At 44.4% G+C, this 24,467-nt stretch overlaps 1 protein-coding gene across 3 annotated transcripts; it reads left to right on the top strand.

Annotated features, from left to right (window-relative positions):
- The first annotated feature begins 3,385 nt into the window (after positions 1 to 3,385).
- On the top strand, positions 3,386 to 24,061 carry LOC310991255 (rapamycin-insensitive companion of mTOR-like). 3 transcript variants are annotated; one of them, XM_083978893.1, is made up of 37 exons: positions 3,386 to 3,441; positions 3,567 to 3,614; positions 5,234 to 5,331; positions 9,670 to 9,734; positions 9,979 to 10,110; positions 10,337 to 10,400; positions 10,922 to 11,048; positions 11,150 to 11,319; positions 11,672 to 11,739; positions 12,192 to 12,259; positions 12,373 to 12,455; positions 13,280 to 13,367; positions 13,578 to 13,668; positions 13,756 to 13,822; positions 14,085 to 14,165; positions 14,423 to 14,523; positions 14,725 to 14,890; positions 15,597 to 15,698; positions 15,785 to 15,831; positions 15,936 to 16,071; positions 16,193 to 16,392; positions 16,568 to 16,694; positions 16,808 to 16,972; positions 17,202 to 17,278; positions 17,383 to 17,461; positions 17,561 to 17,670; positions 17,778 to 17,865; positions 18,010 to 18,102; positions 18,222 to 18,328; positions 19,101 to 19,330; positions 19,445 to 20,558; positions 21,501 to 21,760; positions 22,219 to 22,425; positions 22,535 to 22,687; positions 23,289 to 23,412; positions 23,509 to 23,647; positions 23,733 to 24,061. In XM_083978893.1, exons 1-37 carry the CDS (start codon positions 3,393 to 3,395, stop codon positions 23,811 to 23,813), a joined length of 5,205 nt encoding a protein of 1,734 aa, XP_083835019.1. In that variant the 5' UTR covers positions 3,386 to 3,392; the 3' UTR covers positions 23,814 to 24,061. The 3 variants fall into 3 exon arrangements, with proteins under 3 accessions (XP_083835019.1, XP_083835018.1, XP_083835017.1); XM_083978892.1 differs by having other exon boundaries at positions 21,453 to 21,760; XM_083978891.1 differs by having other exon boundaries at positions 15,936 to 16,080; positions 21,453 to 21,760.
- Positions 24,062 to 24,467: the final 406 nt, after the last annotated feature.

Raw genomic sequence — 24,467 nt, 5'->3', positions numbered from 1 at the left:
GGCAGCCTTGAGTGTATTGACTCCAATGGGAAAGTTTAACGTGAACACAGATTATGGTCGATTCTTTCGCCCCACTGTCACTGAAGTAAATTTTGAACTCATTTTTCACAAGCCACATCTCTTCTGACACGACAACATTTTGACACGAAAATGGCAATTTTCAGACGGACACATAGCCTACAGCACGTCCGGACGATGTTGTTAGGCCCATTGAGAACTCGGACTGACCGTCTGTGGCCAGAGCACACATTTATTTAGAACAAGTTGTATTCCAAAAAATATTAGCTCTGCCTCTGACCATAGACTGTAAAAAAAAAAAAGGCTCTGACCCAGAAAAGGGTCTCTGAAAAATAACCCATAATTTTATGGTCAAAGTCAATCTTCTGCGTTGGACTCCCCTCGCACCCCCAGATATATTAAGTTTGGAGAAATTTGAAGAAATTTAAATTTTTGGTAAAAAAAAAAAAAAAAATCAAAATGGCCTGTGTGGTTTTTGGCATTTTCTCCAAAATCACTGGCCCGATTTCAACCAAACCTTCTGCGTTGGACTCCCCTCGGCCATCCAGATGATATATTCGAATTTGTAGACATTTGAAGAAATTAGATTTTTGGTAAAAAAAATAAATAAAAAAAACTTTTTTGACACCCACGGGGGTTTTTCAAAATAACCTGTGTGGTTTTTTGGTCATTTTCTCCAAAACCACTGGCCCGATTTCAACCAAACCTTCTGCGTTGGACTCCCCTCAGACCCCCAGATGATATCCAAGTTTGGAGAAAATTTAATTTTGGTCAAAAAAAACTTTTTCGACAACTTTTGAAAATCAGCATTTTGGATCAAAATTCAAATTTCTCCAAACTCTAATATATCATTTGGGGGGTCAGAGTGGAATCAAAGACAGAAGGTTTGGTTGAAATCGGACCAGTGGTTTTGGAGAAAATGGCGAAAGACCCCTCCAGCGAATACTAAAAACGCCCCGGGGTGTTGATAAGTAGCTAACCTTCCTTTTGAGCCCAAAATGACCAAAAACCACACAAACGATTTTCAAAATTTCCCAGGGTGTCGAAAATTCAGACAAAAATTCAAATTTCTCCAAACTCGAATACATCATCTGGGGGGGGGGCTGAGTGGAGTCCTACGCTGCGCAGAAGGTTTGGTTGAAATTGGGCCAGTGGTTTTGGAGAAAATGGCAAAAGACCCATCCAGCGAGTGCTAAAAATTTCTAACTCTGGGGGATTGTCGAAAAATGGCGTTTTGGGCCCAAAATTCAAATTTCTCCAAACTCGAATATATCATCTGGGGAACCGAGTGGAGCCCAACACAGAAGGACTGCGTCTAACGGTGTCCTTAACACTTATTTTACACATCACTAACCTGAGCTCTGGTCAGGACGGGTAATTTGAAGACTTTTACATCATATTGTATCCGTCAAAAGAAAAGCAGGTTATCATTTTTGGAAGATTGAATACAAAGCCACTTAAAGGGACAACGAGGAGTTTTGGAAAAGCGAAGCGTTTTCACACTACATTTATGAGCCTCCGCGCGCACCGTACATTTCTTTGACCGGGCGCAAGACGGACTCATGTTTTCATTCATCAATAATTAAAGTCAGAGGTTCAAAGAGGTTCACATACCACCGTAGTTCCGACCATAAACGGCGATGCGGCTGCGTTATTCTCATGATTCGCAACGAAGGAAACGCTGGTCGGCTCGACCAGCACTTCCGCCAACACTAATAATAACAAAATAGCGATAGAGACAGAACGATATATTTATCGAAAATGGGCCCATTAACAAGTGTGGGTAGCGGAGATTCATCCACATTAACGTGAGACTTTTTTATAACCGAATAGAAACTCCTCGTTGTCCCTTTAAAGCAGAAGTAAGCTGACTGTTTGTGTTAATATGTCTTAAATAGTTATATCTTCCGACAGTTTGGTCTGAAACGGGTCTGTCAGTCACTCTGCTCTGCTGTAAGCCGAGGAAAAACTTGTCCTTGTATCCTACAACCTTTAGCCAATGAGGAGAGAGAACGGCATAAAGGGGCGGTCCTCTCTGTGTGTGCAGCCAAGGGATGCGCGTGAATGTGGTGATGTAGGGACGAGGCCGGGGACTGCTAACTCCATCGGCTGACAGGAAGTTAGCCAAAACGACCGGATCGCTTACTTCTGCTTTAAATTAGGCTACTTGATGACACCGTCTATGTGGTGAAAGTGTTGTTAATTATATTATTTTTTATTACACACTGTTGGTGTAAGGTTTGTCTGGATTATTATTTCCCTAACATAAGGTCCGAGCAGTGAACTCTGATGATATGGGGTCACATTTTCTTTCAATGGACCATGTGAAGACTAGGTCTGTCGACAGAGGTCATGAAGAGGAGGAGCCAGGGTCTTTGTCTTATGAGTCAGAGGTTTATGATGACATTAGGACACTGAGTGGAAATATCTCTGACTGAAACACATAAACATCTTGAGAAAAGTCACATAAATTTTACTCTAGAAGAATTAGAATTTAGAATTTATTGAATGAAATACGCTAATAGGATAACCTGTGCTATTCACAGTCCTGGCTGTTGATTTTCTGCTTTTGAAATAGTTTGGAATAGGTTATGACAATGTGGATAATCCAGAGACAAGGTTCAACTGTTTTCTATGTTTTGGATTTGTGCTTCCATTGCAGCAGAAATGACAGTGTGTACGGTAACAGAAATCAGTGATTGGGTGACGCCTACTGGTTAGGATGACTCTTGCAACTTTGATAGTCTGCTGCCAGGTCAGTTTCACTGCTGAAGCCTTGAAAATCTCTAGTTCGAACAGACTGCAGAGCAAATACAGTAGCCTATATGAGATAAACCATCTACAACATTGTCTATCATCATTACTCATTACTTTTATTGACCATGCAATACATTGTCTGTCTCTCTCTCTCTCTCTTTTTTTTTTTTTTTTTTTTTAAATCAGAGAACAGTCAGGATTCATTATGATAAATTGGTGGTATAACCATAGACATAATATATAAATGTCTATGGGTATAACAAGTGGATCTAATATGCGCATTTACTTCAAGCTGCTGCTTGTCGTTAAAATTAGTACTGTTAGTTTATTTTGACGTCCATTGATGTTAGGCTATAGGCATGCCAGAATGTGAAATAGATCGCTCCTCGTTGACCATAATGCCGTCGGGACAGGACAGCAGGACAGATGTATGTTTTTATGTCTGATAAGATTAGAGGGGGGGGGGGGGGGATTAAACAGGATGCAGCTGATCTCAGGTCTGTGGGAGGTCTGCTGTGTTGCGTCCGTGTCACACACCCCACCTTTTTTCCCCTTCTGTTGTCTCCTCTCTCGCGAGAATCCGCGAAGTTTCCGGTGTTGTGTATGTTCCTGGAAACATGGCGGCCAGCTTCCGCGGCCGTCCTATCCGGAGTCTTCGGATGCGAGGTAAGCGTGAAAAACTCGACCCCGTGGTATCTCTAAAAACGGGATATTGCAAAACTAGAATTTCTCGTGCATGTGATGACCTTGGTGTGACCCCTCCCCGTGTGCTCGGTGTGTGTTTGTGACAGGTCGGAATGACAGCGGGGAGGAAAACGTACCGCTGGATCTGACCAGAGGTAAGCAGAGGCTGCATCACATCACCCTGAAAGCGATTATTGTTCAAAATGGATGAGGGGCATTTCTGCACACACCAGCCCCGTGGAGTGAAAAACCCAGTTAGTCTGTGCACAAGTCCTGCCACCACTGCTGTTATGTTGTACTTTCCCCCTTTCTGTTCCCTCTGGCAGCATCGCCAACAATATCATAATAACAGGCGGCATCGAGCTAACTAACTAGCAGAGTTAGCGTGAGCTAGCTGCCACAGCTAACCAGCCATGACGACGCTCTGTTGTTTTGGATAGTGTGAGTGGGCAACACAGCCTGTTATTTAGCCAGCCAGCCATAAGTGCTACAGTCATGCACCGGTCATCCCTCTAGGAGAAATCGGGTTTCATGGCTGTTTAGCTGAGTAGCAATTAGACATCACAGGCTGCGCAGGGTGGTTTTGTCTCACTGGCACTGATGCACAGCTGCACAGGCTGATCAGAGCTGCTCCTCCAGCAGCAACACTTCATCCCGACTGGTTCAATTACAGCCGTGCAAACCGGGGTTGTTATTGCAACGAGGACGTCAGATAAAATCAACATTGAAAGCCAGCGCTGTTAACAGTCTCGCCAACAACGAGGGATGGGATGGGGTGGGAGGCTGGATGGAGGGAGGGGTGCACTTAATCTGTCAGCTGTTTCATTATAGATCGTCAGAATATAGTATGGAGGATATGTAGGAAGTTTAATTACGGGTTAGGGTAAGTGGGTCATAGCATTATTGAGATTTGCCACAGGAGCTTTGCGCAGTTTTAAAACAGAAGACTCCACCATGTCAGTGCCAAAGACTTTGAACATCACCGAGCAAGAAATCCTCATGCAAATTTCACCTCGGATGTTTTTTCCTCATATGCACATTCTTAGATGTTACACAGGCTCAAACTTGTCTAAACCTGGTGCTACTGCACCTGTGTATGCCAATTAAATGACCTCGAAGTATGTCTGATTCTGCAACGGTGTATCTTCCCCTAATATGAACTGAAATTGCCTGTCAGTGCTTGTTTAATTTCATTGAATCTAATATCACACCAGTAGACAGGAGTAAATAATACTGATTTAGTGCTTTTCCTTCATGGAAATATAGAAAAGATGTTTGTACATTATGTTCTCTGTTATGCAGAATACAATCAGTGCTTGCAAAAACAGTTTGCAGCAGTACAATAAGCACTGATTGTCTTTTCATGTCTTTAAATCTTTTTTTCACTGTTGTTATTTTACACATTGAAAATGAACCTCACTCATAATTTGGCTAACTTTGTTACTGAGGAGAAAATATTGTATGTTATTTATCAAGATGGTATAATAATAGTTTTTTTTTAAGCATTTATCTTTTTGTTGAATGCAGTATCTGGAACTTGTTTATTCTGTTTAATAATAGCTGGAAGGAACTGAAAACGAAAAACACTTCCCCGCTCAAGTCTTGCTTTTACTGGCTAGACCTTGTTTTGACTGTACACACTAATTTAGTTTGACCAGCTAAACCAACTTCCTTCCTGCAACATATCAAATACGGTTCATTGACTGTTATTGTGTCAATACGGCTTAATGCTTGTCTTAGTTACATTTTATTTCCTTTTTTTGCTCTCTTACAGAACCATCAGAAAACTTCCGAGAAATCCTCCAAAATGTGGCCAAACCGCATGGAGTCAGTAACATGCGAAAACTGGGCCACCTGAACAACTTTATAAAGGTAACGCTGTCAGGTTCTGATGCTTTTACCCCAAAGCTTTATTTGAACTTGAGGAACACTGTGAATTAATTAAAATAACATAAATTTGCAGGGTATCTCCCATAACAAAAAAACAACACGAGCGCCTTGTAAAGCTGCAGATACAAACATACAGCTTTTCAAGAAGGTCGAGTCACTGTTCAAAGATTTTCTGCAAAGACCGGCTAAACGTGCTCCCCCTCCTCTGTCGTTGTGTCACCACTGACCTCTCCTTGATCCTCTCCTCTTGGGTGTTGCTGCCAGCAGGGCTAGCTGTGCCTGTCATTGTGATGCTGACAGTGAATGTAACAGGAGCCCTAGGGATGGGAAAGCACTCTGACCTAATGTGCATCAAGAGTAGCACTCTGACTTTGAAACCTGAGATTTTTAATGTCTGGTATTGTTCTTATGAACCTGAGACTCTCAGGTCCAAAATATAATTTTTTCCCCCAACTTTACTTTATATTCTACTGGAGTTTGGCGCTGTGATGTTGATGGTAGAAGTGAGGAATTTCCAATACATTGCACAGTGTGAAAAGTCAAAAAAAGTCTTATACTCCACAAAACCAGCTACATTGTGTTCAGCTAAACTGAAATACAGAACCATTGATCGAGGCACCAGGGAAAATAACTGGACTGTGTGTGTCCCACTTATCGGTACATAATGACTGTGATGCACAGATTTATAGTTTGCAAATGAAAAAATAAGTAAGAATTATAGCTGCTGCGCAGCGATGGGTCGGGTCCGGGCTACTTTTGGGCAAATTTAGGCAATTCTGAGCAACAAACAGGAGAATAGGAAGACAAGAAAGCTGACCTTATAATGTTCAATTTGCATCAGTTGAGGATTGAACCCACAACCTCGGGAACCAAAGACCATTGTCTATCGCACTGAGCTAATTGACAAGTGTCATTCAACAGTGGCTTCACAAATTGAGTAAGCCATTCACTGTCGTGTAGGCAGATTTGAAACCACAGTAAAAAGAAAAATCAGTTTTTGAGGTAAAATAATGATATTTGTCAAACATCTACTATGAGTCTAAGATGTTAAGAGCCTTCGCACATGGACCAGTCCAAGCTATTTGGTTTTTTTTTTTAATTTAGAGGCTTGCTGTGATGCCACCATTAGGACAATTGTCTTGTGTTTCATATTGAGGTCAACTGACATTTTGATCTGTCATCATCACCATCAGCCTTGCTGGGTCTCGAACTCACAACCTCTGACACCAAGAACCAGCTCCTAACTCGCTGAGCTAATTGGCTGGTAGTGAGACCTGCTGTGTAGCTTCATTTATCCACTCAGGTGAGCCAGTGCCCGGGCAGCTGTTGTCAACGCAGATTTCAGAAAGTCAGAAATTCTATTATCTAAACAAAAATCTGTTAATACATAAATTGCATTTAGACAGCAAAACAGCTTAAGGACATGTGACATTTTGATCCGTCATCATCATCATCATCACCCTTGCTGGGTCTCGAACTCACAATCTCTGACACCAAGAACCAGCGCCTAACTCGGTGAGCTAATTGGCTGGTAGTGAGACCTGCTGTGTAGCTTCATTTATCCACTCAGGTGAGCCAGTGCCCGGGCAGCTGTTGTGATGAAATGGTCAAAATGTCAATAATTCAGTCATCTAAACAAAAATCTGATAATACATAAATTGCATCTTGACAGCATGGAAATGTTGGTGATTTGTTTTTAATGATAAGTGTTTTGCTTCATAAGAGAAAATCTGATGTTTATAAATTCCACTCTCACATTGACTGCAGTTGTTCCCATGAGAGCAGAATTCAAAATGTTCTCAAAAATTCAGTTTTTGAGTTAAAATTCTGATATTTGCCAAACTTCATCAACCATGACTCCAGAATATTGTCATTTTTTTTCAGGAAGATTGAAAATGTATTTATCAAGAATTTGATGGTATATGTTTACAGTACTGTTTGCAGTCAAACGTTTTCATGCACTGTAGGCTCAATTTTTGCTTAATCAAAAATCCGAGAAACAAGTTTTGTGGAGGACGGTCTGGAGATGCTCTGTAGCAAGTTTGGTGTCAATTGAGCAAAAATTGTGGGAGGAGATACATTTTAAAAGTTTTACAGTTATTGAAAAAAACAGAGTGATGGACTTCATAATTTGTAATAAGTTTAAGTGGACAAAAGTTTCAGCAGTATTGAGGCTACATTGTGGTGAAGTTTCAACACTGTAGCATCTACCGTTGGTTTGGTAGGAATTTTTAAAGTTTTTAAATTTAAACGCTTATTGTGCCCCCCCTAGGAGGGGGGGGCACATGTCCTTGGAGTTGAGTGAATCTGGCATGGGACTGGACCTTTGTGCAAAGTTTGGTGAGTTTTCGCCCATGGGAAGTATGACTTCCTTGGAAGAAGAAAGAAAGAAAGAAGAAGAAGAAGAAGAAGAAGAAGAAGAATTCCTAGGAATACAATAGTGTCCTGTCAGCTGCGCTGCCCGGACCCTAATGACAGATGCAGTTGATTTTCTGTTTTTTTTTTTAGCATTTTACTGAAGATAAAGAACTTATTCAGATGGAAATTGTTTTTAGATTTGAGTGTTTTCCTTTGTGTGGACATGGTCTGTGTCAGCCCTGTGATGGTCCAGTGACCTCTCCAGGGTGTTTTTCTTTGCCTTTGACCCACACACATACAGAAATAGTCTTGAGCTTTCCTGTTTGAACAGGAATAACAGGGTGTAAAAAATTACTTGCAACACTGCAGCTAATATGGATGGGGGTGGGGGGGTTGCTCATCACCCCATCGTTGTGAATTTTCGAAGCCATTTATTCAACTGTCCAGTTCACCAGCCTTGGGCTCTAGATGTTTAGATGTTTACTGCTCAGTAACCTGTCATGGACGTGTGTTGACCACTTGTTGGTGGCCGTGCAGCCGGTGTGTGTTGACCCTCAGACAACTGTTCAGCTGGCACCGCAGTGAGCTGAAGGCTGCGTGTGGGCCTGAGTTGTGAGTCTGTAATCTGTACACGAACTCTCCTGTTTACAACGGACAGGAGGGTAATAGCCATGACGTGTGTGTGTGTGTGTGTGTGTGTGTCTGTGTGTATACGTCTGTTACAACACCATGCCTCTGACTCCTTATAAGGGTTCCAGGACAGAGAGGGTGACCTAATCCCCCCGGACAGTGTCACATGCCCCTCTCTCCCCATCTCCTCTCTCCCCCTCCCTGCTGCCTGCCTGGGCTCTGACATCACAGCTGGTTTAAAACAACCCCCTACTCACCCACCATGCCCCTGCTCACCCATCCCATCTCTCCTCCCGCTCTGCTCTGCGGTTCACGATGAAGGCGAGAGGAGATTTATATTCAGTTTAAAGAAACAGTTTGCACATAAATTACCAGCTGAATTTACTGCTCATCTCCCCTGCTGATGCTGCAGCGGGATAGGCCGAGGTAGACTGAACCACTGTGGTGGAGAAGCACTGCATTGTTGGTGCCTCAGGGTGCCTGTATGAAAGGTGGCAGCTCCCAAATGGCAGCATCCTTTACCCAGGAGTTCATTACCCTGTGCATGTAATGAGTTTTCTAGAGTGCGCTGTCATTAGCCTTGGTCTGACTTATGAAGACTTATGTATACAAGGCTTATTCAGATTTTCTGTACACAAATGCAGTTCAAATGAACTGCTTTTGTTCACATAAAATTTGCATCTTGTGTGTCGGGCCGCTGTTAATAATGGAGGACCTGTAATGAAGCAATTGCTAAAATTGGATAATATATCCTGAAACCAGGGTCCACTGCCTGGCCCGATAGGGTACACAAAAACAGGAGAAAATACTCAGTCAGTGGGCGGAAAAATTCAACAGAGTCAGCCAACCTATTGCTTGCCTTGTGTTCGCACCATTTCTGTTCACATATCCAACACATACAAGTGCATACACTCATAAACAACAAATGGTGGAGGTGACAAAAGCCAGCATCAACTACTGGACCTACAAATGTGTTGTCTCAATCCTTCTGTAATCATAACCTCCATCTACCATCAGGGGAAACATAACATTATCCAATATCCATTCATGATTCACCTGTTCCAGTTAGCTCGGCGACAGGGTGTAAGAGAGAAGATGAATTTTACAACAAACACAGTGGCACGGCTGCATGGCTTCAGGAAAGTGTTGTTCTGTTTGTCAGTTTTGTGCGTCTTTGACTTTGATGTCGTCTTGAGGTGAAGGGTGGTTCCCTTTGTAGACAATTGAACTCCCCTCTAGATGCCACAAGGTGCTTTAGTGTCAATATAATGGCATGTTGATGCAGTCCTTTTTATCAAATCATTTATTTGTGCTTCTGTTTTTGTGTTACAGCTGCTATGCAGCATTGGCCACCGTGAGGAAAAGTTTGGCTTTACACACGAAGAAATCATCGTTTGGTAAGTGTCATCAGCCACCAGTCAGTACTGATTGTACACTGTGTACTTTTTACTGACATGTGCCTCCTGGTTCACTGGAATATTATGTATACAGGCATGTGAAACTGTCAGGAAAGATGGCTAGTTGGATGATTTTTGCAATAATTTTATTGTTCTTAAAGGTTTAGTAAATAATTTTCATTTAGTAAATAATCATCATATCCATTTTTTGGACTAATCTAATTGTTTGATTTTTTTTGTCTAGTCTGCGTCTAGCTCTTCTGAATGAGGCCAAGGAGGTGCGTGCTGCAGGGTTGCGGGCGCTCCGCTACCTCATCAGAGACACCACCGTGCTGCAAAAGGTCCTCAGACTGCAGGTCGACTATTTAATAGCAAGGTGAGATCCTGCTTTGACCAGTCGGATGGACACGTGCTGTCTTGCGTGACTTTTAGAGCGTATTCCTTTTTTACTGCAAATGACTTAATCTGTTCAGAAATTTGGTAGGACCTTTGAAGAGTTAAGCCTCAGTCATGCTCACTTTTCTTGTCTTCACACTGTAATTTTTCCTTCTGTTGTGGGAAAAAGAAACAAGGACACGACTAATAATATCTCTGCGTTTCAGATGCATTGACATCCAGCAGAGCAATGAGGGGGAGAGGACTCAGGCTCTGAGACTAGTCCGAAAGGTGAGACAATAATACGCATATTTTTCATTTGTCCGTTCCTCCACATCCGTTTTATTTTTTACAGTGTCAAGTCACGAGGGGGAATTTGCCCTCTGCCCTCGCAGCTCAGCCTTAGTGCCAGCAGAGAGATCATTGGGTTAGCAGCCGTGTCAGAGTGTGGACACTTTGCACAAGTCTGCAGGCGAGGTTATTTATAGCTCTTTCTGTAGTTTACTGTAAACCTTCTTCACACACACACATACACACACACACAGTTTCAAGCTCTAGTTTCAGAACTATTAGCCATACAGGCAGTAACATAAACCCTGTGCTCATGGCATATAGCTTGGCCTCTTATCATTACATTTATCTCTGCTATTATTTCCTATATTACAAAAATCCTTCGAATACATTCAGGCGCTGCTGTTGCATTTCTAAAATTGATCTCCCTTTGTCTGAGATAAAGGAGTAGTTATATTTTGCCTCTGTTTGTCCAGACTTGTTTGATGACTCATGTTTCTCTCCTCTCCCTCCCCCTGTAGATTATCACTGTCAATGCAATGCTGTTCCCCTCCTCTATCGCAAACTCTCTAATTGCTGTGGGCACTGATGGACTACAAGAGAGAGACCGTATGGTCCGTGCAGCAATTGCCATTGTATGCGAGTTAGGTGAGAGAGAATTGCTGTGTCCGCCCACAAAAGTTTGTAAAATTAGCTCATTTTGGAGAAAGAACAAACAAAACTCTTTTTTTCCTTTGTTGCATGTGCAGCCCTGAAGAACCCAGAGGTGGTGGCCAAACGAGGAGGCCTCAGCACCATCCTGAAGAGTGTGATTGACTGTCAGCTGAGTCGCATCAACGAAGCACTGATCACCACCATCCTCCACCTACTCAACCACCCACGTACCCGTCAGTACGTGCGTGTTGACGTCGAGCTCGAGGTACACACAGATACAGATCTGGGGGGGGAAGCTGCTGTTTATAAATGAGCCGGTGTGCTGGGAGTCATCCCAGTCAGGATTTACAGCCGTAGGTTGGCTGTCTCTTTCCCATGGAGCTTAGAGTAATCAGTTACAACATTTCTCCAAAGCCTCGTTGTCTGTAAACAGACACCTGGGAGAGAGGCGCCTTCCTCATCGCAGCCATTGTATCCACATGCATGTTATATGAGATCCATAGCAGTTTCATTATTCCACCAAGATGTTTGGTTTAAATATTTCTACTTAATTATACTTAATAAGCCTGTTATATTTTGCACTCATCCATCTTTTGTGTGTTTGTTCTGTCCTCCAGCAAATCCTCGCCCCTTTCACAGATTTTCACTACCGACACAATGCAGACACGGCTGAAGGGCAACTCAAGTGAGTGTGTCTATATACGTTTGCATGAGATGGGTGGTATGAAGAGTGTTACTGTTACAGTAGAAACAAAAAGATAGTGTTTTGACATCTCCCTCTGTTTACTGTTTGCTGTATTCCTATATTGGTATCACCATGCGTCGAGAACGTTGAGGGTTTGTATAGTGTGTTTGTGACGTGACCCTTGTTATCAGGGCTGCTTGACTCCTGAATGACTTGCCTGGGGATGTAAAGCGCTCTAAGTCGCCACAATCCTTTAAGTCACTCTGAAAGATTTGCTTTTTGCTTTAAAAGATCTTTTATTGATTCCCTTTTGATGTTTTTCCTTTGTGGTGCAGTTTGAACCTTTGTGAAGTGCTTTTCAGTGCTCTGTGCAAAGAGAGATCATAATGATGTTGTGTGTATGGAACTTGGTGCGCTCTTAGTAATGTGTGTGTGTGTTTTCATGTTCTCAGGGAGGACAGAGAGGCCCGTTTCTTGTCGAGCAGAATGGCCATAGTGGCAGCCTTTCGCTCCTGGTCTGGTAAGGACTTGGATTTTGTGATAACAGCATGTGAATAATTATTTATTAAATGCGTTTTCATTCTGAGGATAACACAAGTTAAATGTGCCCCTTTGTCTCTCTTTCTTACTCAGGGATTATCAACCTATGCAAGGCCGGAAATCCTGGAATCCAATCTTTAATTGGTTTACTTTGCATACCAAATATGGAAGTTAGGGTGAGTATTGAAACAGCTGCATACCAAATTTAAAAAAAAGTCAGGGATAAGAAGGACATTTGTAGATTTAGAAACAGTTTACAGTTTTTGTTTGCTACCTTGGCAACTTCACTGATGTGTAAAGCTTTTGGGACCATCACATCTCATTTTACCGTAGATGTTGAAAGACACAGGCTTTCTCTTGTGTCTGGCTGCAGTCAGAGTATCAAAGCACTGACTGAGATATATTTGTCATAGCACACACTGATCAAATCAGACCAACAGATCAAGTGCTTGCAGATATTATTATTCTCTTTTGTTTACTCATGCAGACCTGACTCTGTGGACATTGCCCAGAGTTGCCCGTTCACACATGTAGCACAGAACAAGAGATTGTCCATGTCAAGTCAAGTCATGTGAGACGTGTTCTCACCTACTGGAAACACTCAGTTTGGTTTAGGGGAGGGATGACCGGATACTAGAAATGCCATCATTGTGCACGGTCGCTCACTGTGAAGTCTGCGGACAGTGACCGGCCCTGTCCACACATCAGCTCAGTTGGACATTACACAGACTTTGTGTCAAGGAGCAGACAGGGTAAAGTCCATTTAATGTCCAGTCCAACTGATTTAGACATTGGCGTTCTCACATCCGGCTCCTCATGGTAATGCTTAGATAGATTCAGGGTTGCAGTGCATGTGTGAAAGCAGCTTATGGCTCCCTTAAGCCTTCAGAACAGTGTGTTACACAGCAGTAACATTAGGGTATTGGAAGTGTGCTTTCCGGCACCGCTTAATGTTCTTTGTGCCATATCAAATGTGTATGTATCTGATTTTCCCCTGCAGAAAGGCTTGTTGGAGGTGTTATATGAGATATTCAGGCTCCCTGTGCCCATTGTAACTCAAGACTTCACTGAAGCTCTCCTCAGTGTTGGTGAGTGAACAGTCTTTGTACTCTTAGAGTTCATTTTTATACTTCCATCCAGTTCTACATAACAGTACTTGATATGCAGTCGTAGTTTGGCTGTGTGGCCTTGTACGGTCATGACAGAAAGCATTCTCCAAAGTATTTTACACTTTTCCATCCAGTTCATATTTTATTCACACACATAAACAACTGATCTTTGCCTTTTTTTTACTTTAGACCCTGCCAGGTTCCAGGACACCTGGAGACTGTCTGATGGGTTTGTTGCTGCTGAGGCCAAAGTCATCTTACCCCATCGGGCCCGCTCGAGGTGAGAGAGCAGAGGAGGAACAGGTTGACTAAAGAAAACAGTCCAGTGTTGACACAAGCCATGAATCACATTTCTTTTTTTCATTAGGCCTGATCTGATGGACAACTACCTGGGATTTGTCCTGTCAGCCTTTATCACCAGTGGGCTGTTAGAGGTGAGTTGATATGGTGTTTTTTAGACCTTTGCACCAAGGGATTAATTTATATTATAGTTGGCTCTTAACTACTAATAAAATGGAAATTGATATTTGGCTTGAATGTTTTTTAGGGAAGATGCCAAGTCCTGGCACCTGTGATTGCATTGTGTTTACAGTCATACACCACATATCTGCATTACATTTCTGCATGGCAGCTTCATGATGTGAATGTGACTATGAAGCCACAACCTCATCTCTCACCTCCCTCTGTCCTCTGTAGGGTCTCGTTGAAGTTGTGACCAGTAGCGATGACCAACTCGCTCTCAGAGCCACCATCCTGTTGGGAGAACTCCTACACATGGTAATATAAACGTTGGGAAAGTTATCTGAGACACACAGCGTGTTTTGGAAAACTGGAAAAAGAAAATATTATTTCACCCACTGAAATCTAGCACACTGACAAAGCCCTAAATGTTTGTGCTTGTGTGACACTGCAAAATAAACAACTGAAGATTTGTGTATTTTCAAATGCCTTCTGTCACTGAGTAAGTGGCCACTGAGATTCTCATTTCGAAACGCATCTTTGCTTTTCCCTCCGCCCGCTTCTCTCCTGTTTAGGCAAACACCATCCTTCCTCATTCCCACAGTCACCACCTGCACTGCCTTCCCACCCTCATCAACATGGCAGCCTCCTTTGACATCCCCCAGGAGAAACGGCTGTGAGTACACAGTCACACGCACACGCTCATACTTCTTTTCTAAAAATAAAATCTCTCTGGTCAGTTGTATTCTTAACTGTGATAACAATACAGTAATTAATTCTGAACACAAATATTATCTTTTATTATCGACTACTGTTATTATATTCACATTTTTCTTGGAGATAAAAACATGCATGTGTATTCCTCTGTATGTTCCAGTCGAGCGAGTGCAGCGGTCAACAATCTGAAACGTTTCCATGAGAAGAAGAAGAAAGGTTTGAGACCACACAGTCTTTACTTGGACCACATCGTCCGCAAGTCTGTGTCCTCACACAACCGCAGAGAATCCCACTCGCGTTCCCACAGGGACATCTATGTCATTAAGGTAACAATGAAGGTGCTTAAAGTGTTGTTGCTGCAAAATATTAAGGTAGTTTGAGTTGTGTTTGTCATCACACCCACAGTTAGTGTCTGCCCACTACAAACATCTGCGGTGGTTTCGTTGGCTGAGCACAAACACTGAAAAATGGGGAAACGGATACAGCAACTTCCATCACAAATGATTAAAAAAACTGGTTTCACCGCAAAAATAGATTTGTTGACATGTCATATTTTTTCATCTTAAATGACCTGGATGTGGGGCAGCAGATCTACCAAGTGAGCTATAGTCCTCACTGCAGGCGGCCCCGGTTCGAATCCCGCATCGGGCAGCCCTTTCCTGCATGTCATTCTCCCCCTCTCTACCCCCCTATTTCCTGTCTCTATCTCCACTGTGCTATCAATTAAAGGCATTAAAAAATGACCTGGGTGTTGTTTGGAGGTTGTGTATAGCCAGATGTGTGCAGCCAGATGTTAAGTGCTCATGTCCAATTTCTATATGTGAAGATAGATAGAAGAAAGATACAATGTTTGTACGAGAGGGCTCTGCTGTGAACCATTTGCTCTTTCCCTTTCTTTCTGCAAAGCTGATGAGTTACATAAGTAGAGTGAATACAGTTTTTGCAACAAAATGGGATGATTGAAGTGATAAACATCAACAGCCACATGTTCCTGCTTTTCATGTCATAAAATCAATGTTTTCTGCCTCCCAGGACACAGAGGAAGCTCTGATGCTGAACCTGAGAGACAGTCACATTCTCAACCACAAGCAGAACCTGGAGTGGAACTGGTTGCTCATTGCCACCATCCTTAAGGTCAGGCTCTTCTCATGGAGCACCACACGCTTCATCGTCAACTTCTTTTCCTTGTCTAATATTGTAATGTTGTTTTTCTCTCCCAGTGGCCAAATGTAAACCTCAGGAACAACAAAGACGAACAGATGCACAAGTAAGACATGCATATCTTAAAAAAACAAAAAACACTGCAGTATTTAAAGTGGTTTGCGCAACATCTCGTTTTTTAAACTCTCTTTTGTTTTCTGCATTCTACAGGTTTGTGCGGAGGCTGCTGTACTTTTATAAGCCCAGTAGTAAACTGTATGCAGGGCTGGCGTTGGATCACGCTAAGGCCAGACAACTCACTGTGGTTGGTTGTCTGTTTATTGAGTTCCTCATGGACTCAGATGAGGTCAGAGAGGTGTGCATGAACTCACACGCAACAGGCAAAATCCTGCTTTTTTTATTTTTTTTTTAGCTTTGTTGTTTTCTAACATACCTCTCTCTCTCTCTCATCTTCCTTTTATTACCAGGATGGCCAGGGCTACCTGGAGGACCTGGTGAGGGACATGGTGTCGTGGCTCTCCTCGTCCTCAGGACTGAAGCCCGAGCGCTGTCTGCAGAGCAATGGCCTGCTCACCACACTCAGCCAACACTACTTCCTCTTCCTGGGGACGCTCTCTGCTCACCCACAGGGAGTCAAACTGCTGGAGAAATGTGGCCTGTTTCAGTGGTGAGGGAACACACAAGTCTAAGAGCGTTCTCTGAGCGCTCCCAGGCCTGCGTAGTGAAAGAATCTCAGACACATTTATTCTTTTGATGACGCATTTGTCACAAGACACACTTGATTTAGGTCCCACCAACAACTCAAGTGTGTAATTTCTGTGCTTGTTTTTCTGTTTTTGCAGCCTGCTGAATCTGTGCTCTGTGAAGAACCAGGACGCTGTGCTGAAACTTGCTGTATCCACACTGGACTACAGCAGAGATGGTCTAGCCAGAGTGATCCTCTCCAAGATCCTCACTGCTGCTACTGATGTAAGACATCGGGCATCAACTCATCATTAATTTACACTGGAAGCCAGTGTCTCTCTACAACTACAATAACCATGTCCCTTCTTTCCTACAATACTCCCTGTCTCACCGAGCAGATCTGTCGGCTGTATGCCACCAAACACCTCCGCGTGCTGCTGCGTGCGGGCGTCGAGTTCTTCAGTAGCTGGGGCATGGAGCTGCTGGTGACGCAGCTTCACGACCACAGCAAGGCAGTGTCCATGGAGGCACTGGACATACTGGACGAGGCCTGCGAGGACAAGGTGACGTGCATCACTTAGCACAGTCAGCACAACTCCTATTAGAGCGTTTGAGAGACCGGCTGAATTTCAAGTAGGATGTTGCAGTGGAAAGTGCCTGTAAATGCAGCCTCCACTCCAGTAAAGAGTCAGAACACATTTAGTGGATATTCATTGACTTGGGTATGAGCTGTGATGCTGTGTCCTTTTTGTTTGCCGTCTGTCTGACTGACTGTGTCGTGCTGCTTCACAGGCCAACCTCCATGCTCTCATCCAGCTGAAACCAGCTCTGTCTCACCTGGGAGACAAAGGCCTCCTTCTGCTCCTCAGGTGAGTATAAAACACATCAGTGCAGCTTAACACACGTGGCTCAAAGTATTTTCTGCACTCACGTCCCCTCTTAAATGAAACTATGCCATTTCCCTGCTCTTCAGGTTCCTGTCCATTCCTAAAGGTTTCTCTTACCTCAACGAGAGGGGTTACGTCAGCAAACAGCTGGATAAATGGCAGAAGGTATCGGTATTATTATTGATGTGCAATCTAATTAGCAATGATTTTTTATTCTTTGTCTGTTATTTTTCCTGTGTGACCTCAACATGTTGTGTGTTGCAGGAATACAACCTTAAGTACGTGGACCTGATAGAGGAGCAGCTCAATGAAGCACTAACAACCTACCGCAAACCTGTTGATGGAGACAACTATGTCAGACGCAGCAACCAAAGGTGAGAAACTGGACTCAAAGATTAGAAGTAGTCGGTCACCAGTAGCTCACATTTTAGAGGATATGCTGCAAACAGTTTTAATCGAATTTCTTCTCTTGTGCCTCCAGGTTACAAAGACCAAATGTATATCTCCCTGTGCACTTGTACGGTCAGCTGGTCCATGATAAGACAGGCTGTCATCTTTTGGAGGCTCAGGTGAAGACTGTTTCTCTGCTCAACCGCACAGCTCTGTGCTCCTTCCCTCTTTTTTAATTTCCTTCATGTGTCTCCGGGGAGCTGTGGGCTGTCCAGATTTAGCTGCCTGTCATCCTAACATGTGTCTTTTTTTGTCTTCTCCAGAGTGTGGTTCCTGACCTCAGCTACACGGTTCGCTCCCCGATGCTGGACACCTGGGAGGGCATTAAACAGCTGAAGGCTGCTCTCTGGGCACTGGTTAGTCACACTTGTTATCTTTTAATGGCACATCAGTTACCCTGACAAAGACAAAATGATGATGATAGTTATAAAGAGACCATTCTGTTAAAGTGCGTGTGTGTGTCTGTTTCACGCAGGGCAACATTGGCTCTTCAAACTGGGGTCTGAATCTCCTGCAGGAGGAGAATGTCATCCCTGACATCCTCGCATTGGCTCAGCACTGCGAGGTGCTCTCAGTACGAGGGTAAGAGTTTACCAAAATACCCATGTTTCATTTTCTTTCTTTTCTTCTTTTTTTAATTGTTTGTTTATTTGGAACAGACAGAAGAATACATCTGCATGACATCATTAGTAAAAATAAAAACAAATGATACTCCAGTTTTGTTTGTTTTGACTCCAAAAAGTGAGCAGCACCAGCCATCGGGGCATGTGAGATCAAAAAATGTACAGTCTCGAGTCGTGTGTCAGACTTTGTTTGTCCCTTCCAGATCCCATTCACCTTTAAAAACAAAAACTTCACAGGACTTGCGTTAGAGTAGCATCGAAGGAGACACAGATATCCGCTTATAGCCGCCATGTTTAATTTTCAAGCAGTATATCAGTCTAAACTGAGATTTTTGTATCCCCATGTATGTAGGAGTTTTTGGTTTCTTCTGAAGGAACACAGTGTTCTCAATAAACAGGATTTTCTGGTAACGAGGGCAGCTCAAAATATAAATATACACAGTGAAGTGAAAAATGTGATTAAAAACTGCTTATTATCCTGCAAACCTAGCAAAGTCTCCAAAGTTTTAAAAACTATTTTCTTAGAACATAGTTATAACATAGTTATAATGAAATGAAGGTTTGACTTCAGCTGCACCTTAAAATCTTAAAGCAGAATATTTGTACTACACTACTTCTACACTGGATTAGCTGAAATTTAACCATGGTCCGTTTCACTGTGTTGACCTGAAGGAAATCAATGAAAAGCAGAACTTGTGGTGCGTTGACTAACGGTCATCTCCCGTCCACAGGACGTGTGTTTACGTGCTGGGTGTGATCTCCAAGACCAGGCAGGGCTGTGAGGTGCTGAAGCAGTACGGTTGGGACGCGGTCAGACACAGTCGCAGGACGTTGTGGCCTGTCACTCCAGATGAGGTCGACACACAGCTGACCTCTGAACTTTCCTCGGTGCCGAGCACCCTCAGTCTGAACTCTGAATCCACCAGCTCACGCCACAACAGCGAGAGCGAGTCTCAGCCCAGTACGTACATCGTTACACCGTGATGATAATCAGGAGATTTCAAAAGCTGTAATAATTCACATTAGCTGGGTTTTTACTCCTGTTGTGTTCTTGATTCACTCTTTGTTGTTTCAGACATGTACATCCTGGACGACGACAAGTGTGACGTTCTGGACCAGTCGGACGAGTCCTCCTTCTATCTACACCCCAAACCAGTCAAAGACCGCAGCCCCTTCACCATCCTGGCCTCCACGCGCTTCGTTCGCACCCGCCTCCTCAACTCCCTGTCCCTCCCCAGCAAGAAACTGCGCTCCACCAGCGACCCCAAGACCCCGTCTGGCTCTCGCACCCCCACCGAACTCAAGGGGAGCATGAGGCGGAACAGGACGGTGACAGAACCCTCGATCTACAGCTCCAACCAGGGGGACGTTTTCACCCCCGTGTATAATGGCAGAGGGATGCCGAAGAGTCCCACGGTGAGCCTGGAGACGTCCTTCGTCGGGACCAGGGGGGGCTCCGAGGAGCAGCTTGTGGACGGACGGCTGGCCAGAGGGGGCGGCTCCGGCCTGGGACTGAGCGGTCTAGGAGGGCACGGGGCCGTCGAGCATCCCAGCCGGGAGAGGGAGCAAAGCAGCCGGGAGCGTCTGGCAGGAGGAGATGGCGGTTCCTCCTCTAGCGGAGGCAACGTGGGAGGGGGCGGAGGCGGCGGCGGAGGTACTCAGTTTAAAAGCCGCAGTCAGAGTTTTAACACAGACACAACGACCAGCGGCATCAGCTCCATGAGCTCCAGCCCCTCCAGGGAGACCGTCGGAAACCCCGAGCACCCCGAACCCGAGCCGGACTCTTCTGACTGCGTGAGCCTCAACACGGTGGTGTCCGCCAAGACTGTCAAAACGCTCTCCTCCCTCACCCCCCAGGCTCAGACCAACCACTTGTCAAATATGTCAATGTCCAAGTCCTCCACCCTCTCTCTGGTACCGCCCGGCTCCTCGCACACCCTCCCTCGCAGAGCTCAGTCCCTCAAGTCTCCTTCAGTGACCACCATCAAGAGCCTGGCCGACTGCAGCTTCATGTACACCAGCCCGAGAGACGCGCTGGGCTACGCCACGCTGAAGAGGCTGCAGCAGCAGAGGATACACCCGTCGTTGTCTCACAGCGAAGCGCTGGCTTCGCCCGCTAAAGACGTGTTGTTCACCGACACCATCACTATGAAGACCGGCAGCCTGGACTCCAGATTAACACCTCGCAGGTAAATCAGCTGTCCTAACAGGGACTGTATGACAGAAAGCAGCCACTATGTCTCTCTTTGTCTACATGAATGTGTTTATTTGTTTATTTATTTTTAATGTGTTTGTCATCGCATGATCAGAAAGATGTGTGTTCACTTGTTCTCCGCCTTTGTCGCTGCTGTAGCCTGAGCAGCTGTGTGTCGGGGGTTGGTTTCTGTCTACCTTGGCAATGACAGGTGTTGTGATGTTTTTGTGCACCCTCTACCATGTCTGTCAGACTATCAGAAAGGAGGGATACGTGTCCAGAACCAGAACCAAACATCTTAAGCCCGTACCGCAGGCTGTCCAGATCAGTGGTACCGTGGTGGGTGGACTGACCCTGTGTCGTCCTTAGTCGAGACGTAGCTCCTTCCAGACAAATGTGTTCTTGCTGCTTTTACCTCAGGAGCAACTGCAGCTCTTATGCCTAGAGTTGTTTTGCCATTGCTTTGACTCCTGTAGCCCTGTAGTGTAGAAGTGCCCCCTTTTGGAGCTGTATCCCTTTTTATAGAGGTGTAAACGTCACACAGGTAACGTAAGCCATATAGATGTGGTTATACAGCGTAATTGTGTGAAAGAATGGGTGGAGGAATTTACCTGGGACCAAAAATGAGGGTGTGTTGGTGAGTGTGAAAAGTTGTCAGTGTGCTTTATCCCTCTGAGCACACAGACTCTTCACGGTGCCTGAGGGCAGAGCCATATTGTGAGTTCTCCTGTAGCTGCTGCCCTGATAGCTCTGCTGCAGTATGTCGGGCTCTAGAGCCTGTTGTGATCCCAACATCCTTCTCACTCTCTGCTCACCATGTCTCCATCTCTGTGCTTTTATCCAACATTTTTTTTTCACTTACTCCCCCATGCTCCTTTTTCTGTCCCAGCCTCTCCCCCCGGATCCTCTCACGCACCTCTCCTCTTGCCCTCCCTAGGTTTCTGAAAGCTCTAAGCTTCGCCTCTCTGGATAAAGAGGAGCTACTCAGTCCCATCAACCAAAGCACCCTTCACCGCTGCTCCTCGGTGCGCTCCATGGTGTCTAGCGCCACCTTTGGGTGCAACGACGACTACATCGGCTTAGCGCTGCCCATGGACATCAGTGACATGTTCAACATCCGGGACCCGGCCTACTTTCAGCAGAGGATCAGCCCCCCATCTGAAGAGAGAAAACGTTTCCTCTTTGGCGATGGAGATGGTACATGCTGTTTCCTGTCATATTAAAGGAGAATTCCGGTCATTTTCTAAATAACGCTCTATAATAGAGGCCAAATTCACGGTTTTAAAGGTCTGCCCCATTACTTCGCTGTTTAACTGCAAAGTTTCGCAGCTAGCAGGAGGAGAACTATGTCCGGGCTGCACATATTTTTCTTGGGTCTTTTCCTACGGTAGGACTCAGGGACCTAGAGCTGTAGAGCGTTATTTAGAAAATGACCGGAATTCTCCTTTGAGTGAATTTGTGAGTTTTTCTCAAAAATAGATTCAAGTCAAATCAAGAAATGTATTGCCATGTCAACAAGTGATAGGAATTTGTCTTGGTTTGCTCTCAGATACATACAGTAAGACCTCCACAACACCATACAAACACCACATAAAAAATACAGACTGGCAGAAGACAATTGTTGAGGTTGATCTGTGTTGGGTTCTTCCCTCTAGGCGATCGTCCTGCTATCCCAGCACTAAAGCAGCAGTTCAGTATCTCTGAGCTGATCGTGTGCCGCGGTGACACCCAGAACCACACGGTGGGCGCAGAGGAGACAGGGCTGCAGGAACACACCGAAGAAAACTGCCTCTACTGTGTCGGAGCCATGGTCCTTGGATACCCCACACAGCCACAGCTCAACAGCACACACCCTCGGACAGGTGAGCCAACACGCGCATGCACGCACACACAAAAATTATTAACATGGACCTACTTCAAATTCATGGCAAAATATAACGAGTGCTCCTGTTTTTTTGTTTTTTCAAACAGACTATGTTGACTTCCCGTCATGGGGAGGTCAGAGTGGCCATCGTCTGGAGGTGATGCCTCAGTCCAAGTTCTCTGGGGTGTCAGGCTGCAGCGACGCTGCTGTGTCGCAAGGCTCAGTCTGTAGCACACCCACACCTGCCGACATTGTCATTGGTAAGAATAACGGACAGTGCAGGAAACTAATCTGTTAGGAAAAAGAAAGCGCCTCCACCAAGGTCAAACAGTCCCACACACGTCTGTCTTGCTCTGATAGATCTGCACCAAAATGTAATGATTTCCTTTGCGGCCCCCGGCCTGCAACAGGCCTGGTGTAGGGATGGTGGTAACAAACATACTGTACACCTGACGACAACGAACCACAATGAAGAGATATAATAGTATTAAAATGGAATAAGGCAAGGCAATTTTATTTGTATAGCCCGTTTTTACAAACAATTTGTCTCAAAGGGCTTTACATGGCATCGTAACAACATCCTCTGCCCTTAGACCCTCACATCGACTGAGGAAAAACTCCATGGAAAACCCTTTTAACAGGGAAAAAAATTGGAGAAACCTCAGGGTGAGCAACAGAGGAGGGATCCCTCACCCAGGACGCACAGACGTGCAATAGATGTTGTTACAGACAAGAAAACAGTTCATAGTTTATGACACAAAATGTGGGAAACATGGAAATGTGAACAAGAGTTGAGATTGAAACTATTATTATTATTGTATTTTCTGTGGTGAACATTCAATATTTATTTCCGTCCTTCAGATGGAAAGGCGATAGCAGAAGATGGCCCCGCCTCTCGGGTCTTGCTGAGGAAGGAGGTGCTCCGCCTCATCATCAACCTCAGCTCCTCTGTAGGAACCAAAGGCCACGAAACAGGACTACTGACGTAAAGCGCTTTTTTCAGTGTATATTAATGATGTGTGTTCAGTTAAAGATCAGTACAAGTCTTTTAATGTCCTGTTCAATTTCCCCCTCCATTTAGGATAAAGGAGAAGTTTTCATATGCATTTGATGACATCTGCCTGTACTCCGAGGTTTCTCACCTCTTAGCCCACTGTATGTTTCGCTTGACCTCAAGACGTTTCATACAGGAACTCTTCCAGGACGTGCAATTCATGCCAGTAAGTGATCACACCACCCCCTCCCCCACATTCACCAAAACTCACCATAAATCCCACGCACTCAATCCCTGTTCCTCTTTTTCAGATGTATGAGGAAGCAGAGGCAATCCTGACAAAACTACCAAAACCCGTCGACGAGGACGCTGACCCTCCTGCAGAATCCTGATCATCCTCCCCCCTGTTTGTGCTCCCTGCACAGCCCTGCAAACATGGAACCTAATGCAAGACTTGTGAGAAATTAAGTTATGGCTCTTAAGATGGGGAAACATTTTGGCAAGTTTCTGTTGCTCAGAACAGAGTACCGTAGCCAAGAATGATGATGAGGAGGAGGAGGAGGTTGTCATCACTCACCTTTCTTCTAGCAAAGACGAGCTGGAAACAAAGGAACGTCAGTATCTGTACACAAAATTTAACCCGACACACCTAATGCTGTCTCAGACTTTTTTTTTTTTAACAGGAAAAAGGGGGGAGCAGTTTAACCAAATACTGTTTTCAGATGGGTTTGGCAATCTTGAGCACCACTCAATAATACATCAACATAATGCTTGAGGACAAGCTGGATCATTAAGACAAAGACTCACGCTGTGTTTTAAAAAAACGAAAAAATCAAAAAGGAAAAAAAAAGAAAAAAATTCTATCAACATTTTATCTCTTTTCCAGAGGTGGTGTTTTCCTGTAATGAAATGAATAAGGCATGTTGTTGTGTCCACCCAGTGATTCCTCGGACCTTGCGTTCTTTTCTCCTTATGAAATAAAACACTACAGAGGAGTCCTACTGTTTTTAAAAACGTATCTGGAGCCTTCCTGGTTCATATTCCAC

The sequence above is a fragment of the Trachurus trachurus genome, assembly GCF_905171665.1.
Source record: "Trachurus trachurus genome assembly, chromosome: 9".
NCBI classification, from domain to species: Eukaryota; Metazoa; Chordata; class Actinopteri; order Carangiformes; family Carangidae; genus Trachurus; species Trachurus trachurus.
This window is presented reverse-complemented; position numbering and strand designations above follow the sequence as displayed.

Excerpts from the sequence above, each read along its gene's own strand:
- LOC310991255 (XM_083978891.1), top strand. The coding sequence starts at position 3,393 with ATGGCGGCCAGCTTCCGCGGCCGTCCTATCCGGAGTCTTCGGATGCGA. Across the intron at positions 3,442-3,566 it reads CCGGAGTCTTCGGATGCGAG|GTCGGAATGACAGCGGGGAG; the intron begins GTAAGCGTGAAA and ends TGTTTGTGACAG. Across the intron at positions 12,260-12,372 it reads AGCCTTTCGCTCCTGGTCTG|GGATTATCAACCTATGCAAG; the intron begins GTAAGGACTTGG and ends TTTCTTACTCAG.